Source organism: Suricata suricatta, chromosome 9 (assembly GCF_006229205.1).
Source record: "Suricata suricatta isolate VVHF042 chromosome 9, meerkat_22Aug2017_6uvM2_HiC, whole genome shotgun sequence".
NCBI lineage: Eukaryota > Metazoa > Chordata > Mammalia > Carnivora > Herpestidae > Suricata > Suricata suricatta.
In genome coordinates this window covers 660,969-673,761 of record NC_043708.1, presented here as the reverse complement: position 1 = coordinate 673,761, position 12,793 = coordinate 660,969, and the positions used below count along the sequence as shown (strand labels likewise).

Genomic DNA, 12,793 nt, shown 5'->3' with positions numbered 1-12,793 from the left:
GAGGGTGGCGGCGGGCTCGCGGACCCGCAGCCTCGCCGGTGGCAGCGCGTCACCCCGTCACACGGTCAGGGCGCGCCGCGGGCAGGTGCACACGCGGCTGCCTGGGCCCCCGCGACACCCCTTTAGCCTCGCTGTGCGGCTCCTGTGCCTTCTCTTCAGAGGTCCTGAAGCGGCTTCGAACCGAAACACAAAGACTCTAGAAAACAGCCCAACACTCGCAAGATTAAGGCCAACACCACAGTCCCGACAGCTCACAAGGCTCTTTCCCGCGCTCGCGTGCCACCCGCCGGAAGTTACGTCGCTGCTCCGGAAACGCGGCGGTCGGCGATTTCAGAGCGTCCTGGGCATCTGTGCGCCACTGGCCACTTCCGTGAGAACTAGGATTTATTCTCACTTTATTCATTTATTTATTCTCCTCCAACTTTGGTGAACTTCAAAAAGAAAATATAACCAGATTCAACAGTTGGGTTTGGGACCACCACTCAGAAAACACCCGAGACATCCGACTCCGGGGGACCCTCCGCCTATCCAGCGACGCGCCTCACACAAGGCCCGCCCCCGGCGCCCCAGTACCGCCCCCAACTTCGCTCGACCTTTTCCGCGCCTCGTCCACTCTAGCCCCGCCCCCTCCCTAGCCCCTGGCCAATCCTGCGCTGCACCGCCTTCGAGCTCTGTTTCCTCCCTCTGGCCCGGCCTATCCCGCGCCGCGCTAAGCCCCGTCCCCGCCTTAGCCCCCGACCTATCCGGCGCAGGGCTCGAGCCCCGCCCCCGCCCTCTCCCTCGGACTTTTCGCGCGCGGCCGGGTCCCGCCCCCGTCCTCGCCCCCAGCCCATCCCGCGCTGCACCGCCTTCAAGCCCCGCCCCACCCTTGCCCCTGGCCTATCCCGCGCTGCGCCTCGTTGGCGCGCGGCCGTGACGACACGGGTCACGGCTAGGCGCGCGGCTGAGCTGCGCAGCCCCGGGCCGGCGGCCATGCCCAAGCGGGGCTGTACCTTCGCGGACGCGGCCCCGCTGCAGCTGAAGGTCCGCGTTGGCCAGAGGGAGCTGAGCCGCGGCGTATGCGCCGAGCGGTACTCGCGGGAGATCTTCGGTGAGTGCGGGGTGGGCTGCCTGCACGCGGGAGCCTGGGAGGCAGTCTCCGCAGGCCGCGCCCCCCGGGAGCTGAGAGGCCGCGGGACCCGCAGTCCAGCCGAGCTTTGGGAGCCGTGAGCGGGACCTGAATGCGCTCACGCTCACCTGCGCCGATCCGAGACCGCAGGGGACGTCCCTGCCCCTCCCTCCCTCCCTGCCTCCCCAAACGGGCGGCCTGCGGGCGGTACTGCCTTGGGACTCTGTCCTCCCGGGAGACCCCAGTCCGGCCAGAAACTCACCCAGGCCTGGTTCACATCCGCGTCTCTCGGGCCCCGCGAGAGGCGGGGAGGCCTCCTGTCCCGCAGGGGTATGCGGGCATGAGTGCGCATCTTAACCTGAGAGCTGCCTGGGGAGCGCGCCGCCCCTGCCCCCGGCCCAGCGTCGGGGGGACTCTCCGGCAGGCACCTGTCACTGCCGGACCAGCTGCAGGGGTGTCCGAGGTCCCGTGGAGCTAGGTGGCGTAGAGGAAGGGGAAAGGAATTCCAGGCAGAGGGACCGGACGTGCAAAGGCCAGGAGGCAGGAGCGCGCAGCAGCTGAGTCCAGTGTGACCGGAGTCCGGGTCCGGGGGTGAGGGCGGCGAGCTGTAGGCCTTCTGCCCTGGCTTCCGCTGCACGGTTCTCGGTGCGGGGACACTATTGCTCTTCAGTTTGAGGTGGCGAATACCCTGAGGCGGCCCCACGGTGACGCTCACCTCTCCTCTCGGTGGGGGGCCCAGAGCTGTACCCGTAAAGCAGTGAGTGTTTGCCCCCGAGTGGAGCTGCCGTGCGTGCGTGAGGGATGCGGGGAAGAGCCCCCGGGAGACCCGGTCCCCATCCTCCTGCCGCCGCCCCGGCCCTGCTGTCAGCAGCGCGCCGCAGATGACACTGCCTTCAGAGGCCACGCAGGTGATGAGAAGACGTGCATCCGTGTGGGGGCTGAACGGCAAACGCGCCCCCTCCACCGCGCCGGGCCTCCCGGAATTAAGGGCCAGATGCCCGGTTTGAACTCAGGTGCAGCAAGTTCCAGCCCCAGCTGTCGGTCTGACCCCTTACCTTGAACCGACCAGAAGCCTTTGAAAGCCGGCATTAAGGCCACCACGCGACACGCCCCCTCCCACCCCAGGATGAGCCGAGAAGGGGCTGGAGGCGGCGGAGCTGGGTGTGGCAGAGGGTCGGTCAGGACCACGGAGAGCCACCCTGGCCAGTTGGATGCGTGAAGACCACCGATGCCGCTGCCGCAGGGGCGGGAGGCAGGCGCTGGCTCCGTGCCAGGCCCTGGATGACTGACATGCGGCCTGAGGCAAAGCCACCGGGGTGGGTGCTGAGCAACCGCTTCAGCTCTGGGGGTGGGGGTGTCCAGGGCCCACAGAGGCCTGGAAAGTTCCGGGTGCCTTTGTCAGAGCCAGTTGCTAGCCTGTGTTTTGCTAGCGGCTCCACAGTAGGTGGAGGGGGGCACACGGGCCAGGGCTGTGAATTAGTGACCTGAGGGACAGTGCCTCCTCTGTGCCGTGCACCTCTGGCTCGCAGGGCGCCTGGGGGGAGAGACGCCGCGGTGACGTGAAGCCACGTCAGGAGAGCCGGGTGGAAGATGAGGAGAGGGAGCCTGGGTAGGGCTGTGTGCTCCAGAATCTTCCTGGGGAAGGTAGCCCCGGGGCTTGGGGAAGGAAGAGCAGGAAGGGAGGGCAGCACCGAGCCCTGCAGCGGGCAGCCAGGAGTGACTGCGTGACGGAACCCCTGCTTGGAGGACGGGGCGGCCGGGCCGGGGCTCCCACACCACGGGGGTGTGACCCATCTGTCTTCCCCAGAGAAGACCAAGCAGCTGCTTTTCCGAGGGGCCCAGGCCTGTATGGACCCCGTGTGGGAGGAAGGCTGTGCCATCGTCGACCTGCCGGAGTCGCCAAAGCCCGGCCCCGTCCTTCGGGCGCCACGTGGGCAGATGCTGATCGGACCGGATGGCCGGCTGACCAGGAGCCGAGCCCAGGCCTCCGAGGCTGGTGAGTGAGGCCCGCAGCTGGCCCCGCCCCCCGGCCGTCATTCCTGACGCCGTCTGCCGCGGGCGGGCAGGAGCTGGGGGCACCAGAAGGCTCCTGGCATCAGGAGGCTCTGACCTCCAGGCCCGGGGCCCTGAAGCGGCCGCTGGCTGGGGGTCAGGAAAAGAGTGGCGGCCCAGACCCCGCCCCCAGGCCTGGAGCGGGGCCTTTGCTGAGCAGTGGTGCAGGGGCCTCGCTCTGAGACACGGGTGCTGGGGTCCGAGACGAAGGCCCCAAGAGTTCGCATACGAGCCAGCAGGGGAGGAGCTGATCCTTCCAGCGCTGACACGCAGACGGCAGGGACGCCCAACTCGGAAGCCGCCCGCTCATGCGCTGGGCACGCGGGGCCTCGCCCGGGAACGAAGCGCTGCGGCCGGGCAGGGAGACCGCCCCCTGTCCACGGGCCTCCCGCGCTTCGGGCCCCCTGCGGGGCTGACGGGTGGCTTTTCTTCCTCACAGACCCGCCCGGGGCAGCGACCAGGGCCTGCTGCTCGTGCGTGCGAGCCGTGGACGGGAAGGCGGCGTGCGGCCAGTGTGAGCGTGCCCTGTGTGCACGGTGCGTGCGTGTCTGCGGCAGCTGCGGGGCCGTGGCCTGCGCGCTGTGCGCCCTTGTGGAGTAAGTGACTGGCCTGGGGGCCCGAGCAGGCGCCGGAGCGCCCCGGGCCGGCTGGGGGGCGGGCAGCGGGAGAGGGGCCACCAGGCCTTGCTTCTCGGGATGCCACGGTGCCCGTGAACGTGTCCCCACTTTCTGCTTTTTCTGAAGACGGATCTTGTCTCAAGGAAACCCAGGTCACCTGCCAGTCCCCCCTCTGCTCATGTCTTCTCTCTCAGTAACTCTGTGACTTGATCTTTCGAGGTCTGATGTTGGGACTGTCCGGTGTGGTTTCTCCCGGCAGGGTGCCCACCGTTGGTGGCGACGGGTGGGAGCAGCCTCAGGTCTGTTAGCGTGTGGCCGGGGTCAGGCTGGCTGGAGCCAAAGCAGAGCCTTCGCTCCGTGCGCTACTTGAGCGTGCGTCTGCCTCCGCTCGCTGGACCGGGTTCGGGCTTGGGAGGTGCTGGGTCCCAGTCCCACCACAGTGCCACTGTTGGCTGGGGGGGGGGGGGAGCAGGAGCCTGTAAATGAGACCCCCATGCAGACTCAGAGCGGGCTGTGTAGACCTCCCACCAGCTTGGTCCCAACAGTCTTCGCAACCAACCATGGGAAGCAGAAACCCAGCTCTGATGGGGCCGGTGGAGCCCCCGAGAGTGGGGCAGGGGTGCAGCTGGGGGAGGTGGGGGACTGGGAGCTCCGTGCTGCCCAGTTTGGGGGTGGCGGTTGGACACGTTGTGCACACGGCGTATCTTTGCTGTGTTTCTGCCGGCTGCTTCTCTTCACGTTCACGTGCAGACTGAGGAGGGCTGGGGCCCGCTGTGACCCTCGGCCTCCTCACTGGCAGGGGACCTGAGCGCAGAAGGGCAGGTTGGGGGGGGGGTTGCTGGGCGCCCGCCTCCCCGCAGCCCCGTGTGCGGGAACCTTCTTCCCGCCCAGAGCGTCTCCTGGCCTTTACCTCCTGCTCCTTCTCCCCCGTTAGCTGCAGAAATCACCAGGGCAGGGCAGTGCCCATTTCTGAGCCCAAACGGGTGGGCTCACTGCCCCATTTTACCAATGACTTGTTCCAGGTCACAAGGCCAAAGTGGCGCCCCCAGGTTTAGAAGCCAGGCTGCGGCCTTGTGGCCCCTCCCCGTCAGGTACCCCAACATCCTGGTGCCAGGGCCTGAGAGGTGGGTTCTGTGCCAGGACTCCGCTTTCACTAAAATGCAGCCCAGCAGCCAGCGGCGCCCTGCCCACGTGTGGCCACCTTGGGGCCCACGGCTCCTGGCGCAAGGAGCTCTGACTTTTTGCTGGTGCATCTAATGGAAACGGATCTCCTGGCATGAGCTGTAGCCACTGCCAGTTTCCTGTCCTTGTGGGGTTCCACCCCATGAGTTTCCCTGCGACTCGCTGAACCATGGTGGTCCAGTGAATCCTGCCCGGAGCTGGGGAGATTTTGGGGGTGGGGGTGAGGCCGCAGATGGGCCCGGCAGTAGGCCTCGTGCTCCTGAGGCCAGAGGTCCGAGGTCGGGCGTCGGCAGGACTGACTCCTTCTGAGGCTCAGGAAGGCTGACTCCAGGCCCCTTGTGAGCCCCAGGGGCTGTCGGCGCTCTTCGGGTTCCCCTGTGGCCTCGTGTGGGCTTCCTCCGGGGACACCGCCGGGTGGGGTGAGGGACCTCGTGTGAACTAGCTGTGTGTGGCTCACGGCCCATCCCCAGACGAGGTCGAGGGCCGGGGCGTCAGCACCACAAAACACGGACCTCGGGGGACACAACTGAGCCCTCCGATCGGTTCTCCTCTCTCCCTGTGATGCTGCAGCTGCGGTGATGTGCAGGAGACCGGGCTCTGTGCCAGCTGTGCCGCGTTCGAGGCCTGAGCCGGGAGCGGATGCCCCTTCCTGGACGGCCACACCAGGTCGCCGCTGAAGAGCCGTGGGGGGCGGGGGGAGTCTGTTTTATATTTTGTGCTGAGGGCAGAAGTGAATAAACCCTTTATATTTGGACAGGAGGACTCGCTTCTCAGTTCTGGGGTGTGTTCTACACGGCCCACGAGGGCTGGAGGGGGCTGTGCAGGGGCGCGGGGTGGCTTCCGGAGCCGGGCCCAGGGTGTGGTTTGCCGCTGCAGAGGGAGCACAGAGGCCGCTGAAGTGGAGGCAGGAGGCCACCTGGAGTGGGGCCTGGGCTCCTCCCGAGCCAGTAACGCTCCGGGGCCCTGGCTGACTGCAGTCTGTGCCGTGAGCAGTGGAAACGGCCACCCTCGTCCTGGGGTCTCCGCGCGTCCGGCTTCCTGCTGGAGCCCGGAGCCCAGGTGTCCCCCTGCAGGCTGTGACCCCGGGAACGCAGATAGACACCACCTCACACCCATCGGACGGCCACTGCAAAGACGGAAAGCAAGCGTTGGCGAGGACGTGGAGAGACCAGTCCCTGAGCAGCACATGGGGACATAAAACGGCGCTGCTGCCGCGGGAACAGTCGGCGCCTCCTCAGAAAGTCAAAAACAGAACTGCCGGGTGCTGAGCGGTCCCGCGGCTGTGTGATGAGCTGAAGAAGTGAGAGGAGGGACATGAACATAGGCGCCTCCCCGTGCTCACGGCAGCACTGCTCACGGGACCCAGAGGGGGGCCGCCGCATGCCCACCTAACTCTGCGGCCCGTCTGTATGACAGGGTCCTTGAAAAGGGGGGACATCCCCTGCTGCAGGGTGGATGGCCCACGAGGACACGCTGCTGAGTGATGCCAGCTGGTCCCCAGAGGGCAGATCACATGTGACCACACTGTGGGCCGGGGGCCAGGGGGGGGAAGGGGTGTCTGTGTTTCATGGGGACGTGAGTTTCCATTGTGGAGACGGGTTGGGGGTGGCGCGTGATGCCATTGAAGGCCTCAGAACGGGGACGACGGCATGTGTCCAGTGTGCAGCCAGTAGGAACACCGTAACACCTTGGTTTGCGAGCAGAATTCATTCCGGAAACATGCTTGTAATCCAAAGCACTGGCACATCAAAGCGAATTTCCCCATAAGAAATACTGGAAACTCAGATGATTCATTCCACAACCCATATTCTCATAAGAAATAGTTACCATACTGTAATACAAAATAATAAAGAAAACACAAATTCTAAATATAAACAAGTTAACCTGCCTTTTGAAAGCCTGTGTGGCCCTGTGAGGGAGATGAGAGGAGGGCGCTGTGTAGGACGGAGTTCACTGTCACTGACGGAATCCCTGCTATCTGCGGGCTCAACGGAATCATTTTCTTCTCGTGCAACTTCAACAAGGAACCTATCCAAGGTCCTAGAATGAAGCAAAGCCTTCCTAAGCTCCCTCTTGTCTGGAAAAGCAAAGGACTGTCCAGAGGTGCTTGGAGGTGACAAAAAATACACTAGTGCCAGTTGTGGGCACCTTCCAACGTCCTGAAAAATCACTGACTTCTGCCAAACACTGTGGCCTGAGACCGAGCATGGGAGGCGACCACCCACAAACCCCCGGAGAGCGCACTATTGGCTCCTTGTGATCACGTGACGTTCGGCGGCGCACTGCTCGTGTTGGAAGACACCGATCGTCCATCAAGTTAAAGTTCGTCAGGAACGTTTGCTCGTCTTGCGGGACACGCGCAGACCGAGCTCCTCGCAGTCCGAGGCGTTCCCGTGTTTAGCGCGCTCGAGCCCTCGGCTGCTGAAGTCCGGAGTCGCCGCTTGCCTGGGCTCAGGCCGGCGGCCTTCCGGGCTGGGAGGCGGGGGACGGGCCGCCCGTGCACAGGACACAGGTGTGTCCCTGCGCCGGCAGACCGGAAGCGGTCGGTGTGCGAGTCCGGCGGGCGGGCCGCGGCACTACGTGCTACGTGTTATCGTGGGCTGGATCCCGAGGTGGAAAGGGAGTGTTAATTGGAAAACTGGAAAAACAAGACCCTGAAGGAGATAAAAACAGATGCTGACACAGTCCTTTAATCCCAAATAAGGTGGGGAAAGACCAGAAGGAACACAGAAAAACAGCAAGAGGGCTTTTTTAGCCCTGCCGACAGCCGCCTGCTGTGTGAGCTGCGCTAGCGTCTGGGTCAAGGCCGGGTGTGGTCAGAGCGTCCGAGACCCTGCTCTGTTGCCTACAGACACTCACTCTGAGTATAAAAATAAGGGACCGAAAGGAGGGGTGAGAAACGCCACCTCTGAGCACTCGTGTTCCCTGCGGGCAGCTCCTGGAGGGCGGCCCAGCCCCCAGCTGCCCCCAGGTCTGCAGGGCAGGCCGCCAGCTGTGCCACCCAGGCCCGCACCCCGAGTTAGCTCCTCACACACAGTGGCCAGAACGTGGGCAGTCGGGGCACCGGGCACTGGTTTCCATCCCGTCCCTCACCAGCTGCCCAGTGGTGGCACAAGAGGACGTCGTGGCCTCCTGCCCCAGGCCCCGGAGCACCCTGCTTTCTGTCCTAGGTGTCTGTCCCCTTGCGCCCCCCACTCCCCCACCCCTGGAAGTTCAGGATGTCTGTTCATTCCTTAGCCCCACCCACCGAGGATGGGGTTGTGCTGTGTCTGTGCCCATGACCTTGGAGCCCCTCCTGGGACCAAAGGCACCCCCTGCATCCATGAGGAGGGCAGCCCGCCTGATGACCACACTGTCCTGATCCCAGGCGACCCCTGCGCAGTCATGCAGTCGCCACAGGCTCAGGCTTTGAGGATAACGGAAGGGCCTCACTGTATTTTCTGGTTCCTACAGTGGAACCATCTTAACCATTAAAGTGTGTAGTTCAGAGGTGTGAAACACACTCACGTTGTGGGACCTCACCACCCCGTCCTACAATTCGCTCACCCTCAGCCCCTGGGGCCACCAGCTACTCTGTCTCTGTGAATCTGACTCCTCTGGGGACCTTGTGTGAGTGGGCCCCACTGCGTGTGTCCTTTGGTAACAGGGCTGTTCTACTTGGTGTCACGTCCTCAGGTCCCATCCCTGCTGCAGCAGGAGCCAAGGTGCCCTTAAGGCTGAGTAACAGTGCTCTGCCTCCCCACACATCCACGGACGGGCACTCGGGTCCCCTCCGCGGTCCGGCTACCGCAGATCCCACTGCAGTGAACGCTGGTGACAGCATCGCCACAGTCAGGCCTTTCCGGAAAAGCCCAGTGCAGGCGTGCTGCGCCGCACCGTTTTCCTCAGCAGCCCTGTCACCGTGCACCCCGCCGGCTATGTGCAGCGCTCGGGTCTGATGCGTGTTTTCACACACGCGCTGTCTGCACGCTCTTCCCTCCAGAGCACTGTTAGGGTGTGGTGCCTGCTGGGTGTTTGGGTTCCCAGACAAGCTGCTGCACTGTCCACAGCCTATGCAGACTGACGCGGTGATGGTGACCAGGGGCTGCTCTAGACGTGTCTCCAGCAGAAGGGGACAGCCGCTCCGCCTGGGGTCACCGTGGAGTCCAGAGAGGGAGGGGCTCCTGCCCCTTCTCCAGGCCGGCACACTGGACCTACAAATGTCCTGGCGGCCTGGCCACGCCCACAGGGTTGAATTCAAGGGAGATGAGGTGCCTGGGCAGCGGGCTCCTTGGCTGGAAGGAGGCCGCCGGTGCCCCGTGACCCGGCAGTCCCAGACGTGCTCTGAGGGGGTGCAGCGGCTGGCGAGGTGGACAGCTGGCGTGTCCCCACCCCCAGGGGCCAGCGGGGCGGAGGCTGGGTGCTCCCCGCACACACATGGGCCAGCCCGTGCGCTCTGCTGCCCGCCACTCACCAAAACAAGCCACGGAGTTGAAAAGCAGTGTTTATTGGGGAATTTGGAGGGAGTCTCATAATAGTAAAAATAGTAAAGTCGAATGTAAAAAGCGCCCTGCTACAGCGCGGGTCCGGCCCGGAGGTCACACCCAAGGCCCCTCCGGAGGGCACATGGCACGCGGCGGGACAGTGAAGCTTCTCTACGGAAGAGTGCTACCTGGGGACACTGTCAAGGCGGTGCCCCAGAGGGAAAAGAGGGCGGGAGGGAGGGGCTTTCTTGTCACCAAGATTAAAAAACCCCAAATGCACGTGATCGTGTGTCACACAGCAACCTCGCTCCTCGGCCCCCAGCCGGCCTCTGCCCCGGCCCCGGTCAGGAGCTGCTCCCTGGCAGGGTGCGGGGGCCGGGCCAGCACGTCACTGCCCAGTGCTCCTGGAGCCCCCGCTGGGCCCAGACAGGTGGCAGCCGGGGACAGCTGACTGGAGGGATGGAGAGGCAGAGCCCTCCTGGGCCCCCAATTGCACGTGGCTGGAGAAGTCCTTGACCGTTTCCTATGTGAATCTAATCGTTCTGAAGGCCAAGGGCATGTCTGGAGAGCTAGATGAAATAAATTAAAAAGACCTGCAAGACGCTTCCCGCCCAGCCTGGCCTGGCTGGGAGGAGACGCTCCATGGCGGGTCCCTCGCCCGCAGCACCAAGGCCTTCCCATCGTGCTCCGAGGCGGCTCCTCCCGGATGCAGCGCGAACTAGGGACCAGGTCATCCGGGCCGGCATCGGGCGTCGGGAGCGCACTGCTGGCCTGCTCAGGCCGTGCCGCTGGCAGAGTAGGAGAACTGTGGGAAGTGGGGCCTCCGCTCGCTGTCCTCGCCCTCCACGGGGTCGCCTGTGGGTGGGTGGGAGGCACGTTCAGACCCCAGTGCCGGGATCGCGGCCCCCGTGCGCTGGGGCAAAGGACCCTCTAGATGCCGAGAACAGGGACTGTGCCCCCCCCCCCCCGCCCCGGAGGGACCCTGTCCTGTGGGCACTGTGGGCCTCCCTGCAGGGGGGGCAGCCGCTGACTTCTGCAATCTGGAGACAAGGGAAGAAACAGACGTGGGGGGTTGCAGGGGGATCCCAGCCCTCACCTTGGTCGGGGGGCGTGATGGTGATCATCTGGGCTGTGAACTCCTCATCAAAATACCTGGTGTCTGTCTCTGAGGTGACCTGGGGCTTGAAGGGTGGACTGAGCTGCGGGCGGGGGGGGGGAGGCAAGTTACAGGCCCCCCCACTCTGCACAGCCCCCAGGGGCTGCCCTTCCCACCCTGGAAGCGCTTCGTGTCTCCAGGCAGCACAAGACCGAGAGCGGGGCTACAGCCAGGAGACCCCTGCAGGGGCCCGGTTCTGCGGGACCCTCGAGCCCTCAGGCAGAAGGGGACAAGCCCAATTTTCTTCTCTCTGGCTTGCTTACGAGGTGGGAAGGGGTGAATAAGGACACCACGCAACAAGAGGCACAGCGGGTTCCCAACCCCCAGCTTCACCCCTTCCTGACCACGGCCACAGGGCCCAGCGGCCAGCGACTTCCACTTTGATCATCCCCGATAAAGGGACAGCCTCGGCCCCACGACCTCTCGACCCCTCGACCCCTCAACCCCTCAACCCACCTGGGTTAGCAGGTAGCGTTCCCAGGCAGTGACACAGAGCCCACCGCAGCCCCGGGGGTGGGGGTGGAGGGACCCGGGGAGCAGCCAAACAGTGCCACGGGCCTGTGCAAGCCCCAGCCGGTGCCCTGGGGCGCAAAGTGAACTTAACCTGCCCCAAACCACAGAAGGCGGCCAGGGCCCTCCCAGTCCAGCTTCCCAGCAGGAGATGAGGTTGGGCCTTCCTGCGGGCATCCCCTCTGGGGCCTCGCCCTCCAGGGCTTGAGTGCAGGGCCTGGCCGGCCTCATGTGCGGCTCAAGGACACTAGTGCAGCTGGCCTCCACATGACAGAGGGTGCGTGCCTAACTGTAGGGATGTGCAAGCGGGGGGGAGGGCCCTGCAGGTTGCCCCCCTCCCCCACACAGGACTCCGGGGCTGCCCCTCATGACCCAGCAGGGTCTCTCTGCTCAAGGCAAGGCGTGCGACCTGCGACGGGCCTACAGCGAAGGGTGCGATGGAAACCAACGGGAAACGTGCTGGGAGACAGGGCACCCAGCACTCCCTAGCGCAGGCTTCCTGAGCCTGCCGGGCACCCTGCTGGCCTGGGCCAGGGCCCTTGGGGCAGGAGGCAGAGGGATGTGTGCAGGAAGCAGCTGCCTGGCTCTAGGGGGACCTCTCCCATGCTAGACAAGCCCATGATCCCCGCCAGACCTGCATGCTCTCCCTGCAGCAGGAGGGACTGAGGTCAATCAGAGGCACCGGGAGAGCAGGGGCCAGCCTTTAGCAGGCGGTGCTGGGGAAAGGGCCTGGTGCCCCCACCTGATGGGGCGCTGTGTTCCAGGAGTCCTCCTCCAGGAGGAGGGACCCTCAACAGTGCTGCTGCAGGGGAGACGCGGGAGCCTGGGGGTGGGGGCAGGGAGGGGGCGGGCGCCAGGCCCACGAACCTTCTTCTCGTACACGTCCTGCCACACGATGCTGGCGAAGAAGCGGTGCTGCATGATCTCCTTGGCATCCTCCGCGCCCCCTCCCAGCCTGCGGGGGAGACTGCTCAGTGCCCGGCGCCGCCTGCCGGGCGAGGCCGGCTGCCTGACCGTGCTGGGCAGTGGGGTCCCTGGGGGTCGGGGGACAGTGCCAGAGGTCAGCGTAGTCCTGGGAGGGGCGGGGGTGGTGAGGGGGACAGCTTGGGCCTGGGGGTGGGCTAGGGGGACAGTGCGAGACGGCCGTGCAGTCCTGGGGCGGTGGGGCTGGCGCAGTCTCCCTGAGAGGATGAGGGGGCACTGGAGCCAAGGCCCAGGCCACGGCAGGGGCAGCACGCTGGGCGGGGTCTTCCTGAGCCGGCGTGCAGGCTGCGAGGGCCGGGCCACGGTACGCTGCGCGTCAGCCATCACCGTGGCCTGGGAGACGCCGAGCTGCTCCTAGGGGGAGCCGGGGGACGGGGTGGCTCGCCAGCACCCTGCCGGTCAGGGCCAGGGCTCACCTCTGCTTGGGGTCCTTCTTCAGCAGCCCCGAGAGCAGGGCCTTGGCCTCGGGGCTGAGCGTGCGCGGGAAGCGGAGCTCCTCCATGAGGATGAGCTCGAAGAGCTTCTCGTGGTCCTGGTTGTAGAAGGGCAGGCGGCCGCACAGCATCTCGTACATGACCACGCCCAGCCCCCACCAGTCCACCGCGCGGCCGTAGTCGTTGTCCTCCAGCACCTGCGGGCGCGGCCCCGGGGCTGCGTCACCAGGACGGGGCGGGGCGGCAGGTGCGCACCTCGGGGGCCAGGTACTCGGGGCTGGGTCACC

The 12,793-nt window shown here is 65.5% G+C and overlaps 2 protein-coding genes across 4 annotated transcripts in view; one reads left to right on the top strand and one right to left on the bottom strand.

Annotated features, from left to right (window-relative positions):
* Nucleotides 1-916: 916 nt before the first annotated feature.
* Nucleotides 917-5,718, top strand: SIVA1 (SIVA1 apoptosis inducing factor). Its single transcript, XM_029952476.1, has 4 exons — nt 917-1,090; nt 2,916-3,104; nt 3,600-3,756; nt 5,530-5,718. The coding sequence occupies exons 1-4, from the start codon at nt 973-975 to the stop codon at nt 5,585-5,587; spliced, it is 522 nt and encodes a 173-aa protein (XP_029808336.1). The 5' UTR covers nt 917-972; the 3' UTR covers nt 5,588-5,718.
* A 3,707-nt stretch (nt 5,719-9,425) lies between these two features.
* The window catches only part of AKT1 (AKT serine/threonine kinase 1), a 17,483-nt gene continuing 14,115 nt past the window's right edge, over nt 9,426-12,793 (bottom strand). For 2 of the 3 annotated variants that reach the window (XM_029950428.1, XM_029950429.1), the window contains exons 10-13: nt 12,489-12,703; nt 11,956-12,043; nt 10,519-10,621; nt 9,426-10,277 (exon numbers count right to left, since the gene is read on the bottom strand). In XM_029950428.1, coding sequence (XP_029806288.1) covers nt 10,198-10,277; nt 10,519-10,621; nt 11,956-12,043; nt 12,489-12,703 — 486 coding nt within the window. In that variant the 3' untranslated portion in view covers nt 9,426-10,197. Of the gene's footprint in view, nt 10,278-10,518; nt 10,622-11,955; nt 12,123-12,488; nt 12,704-12,793 lie in introns of all 3 variants that reach the window. The other variant, XM_029950430.1, reaches the window with a different exon arrangement.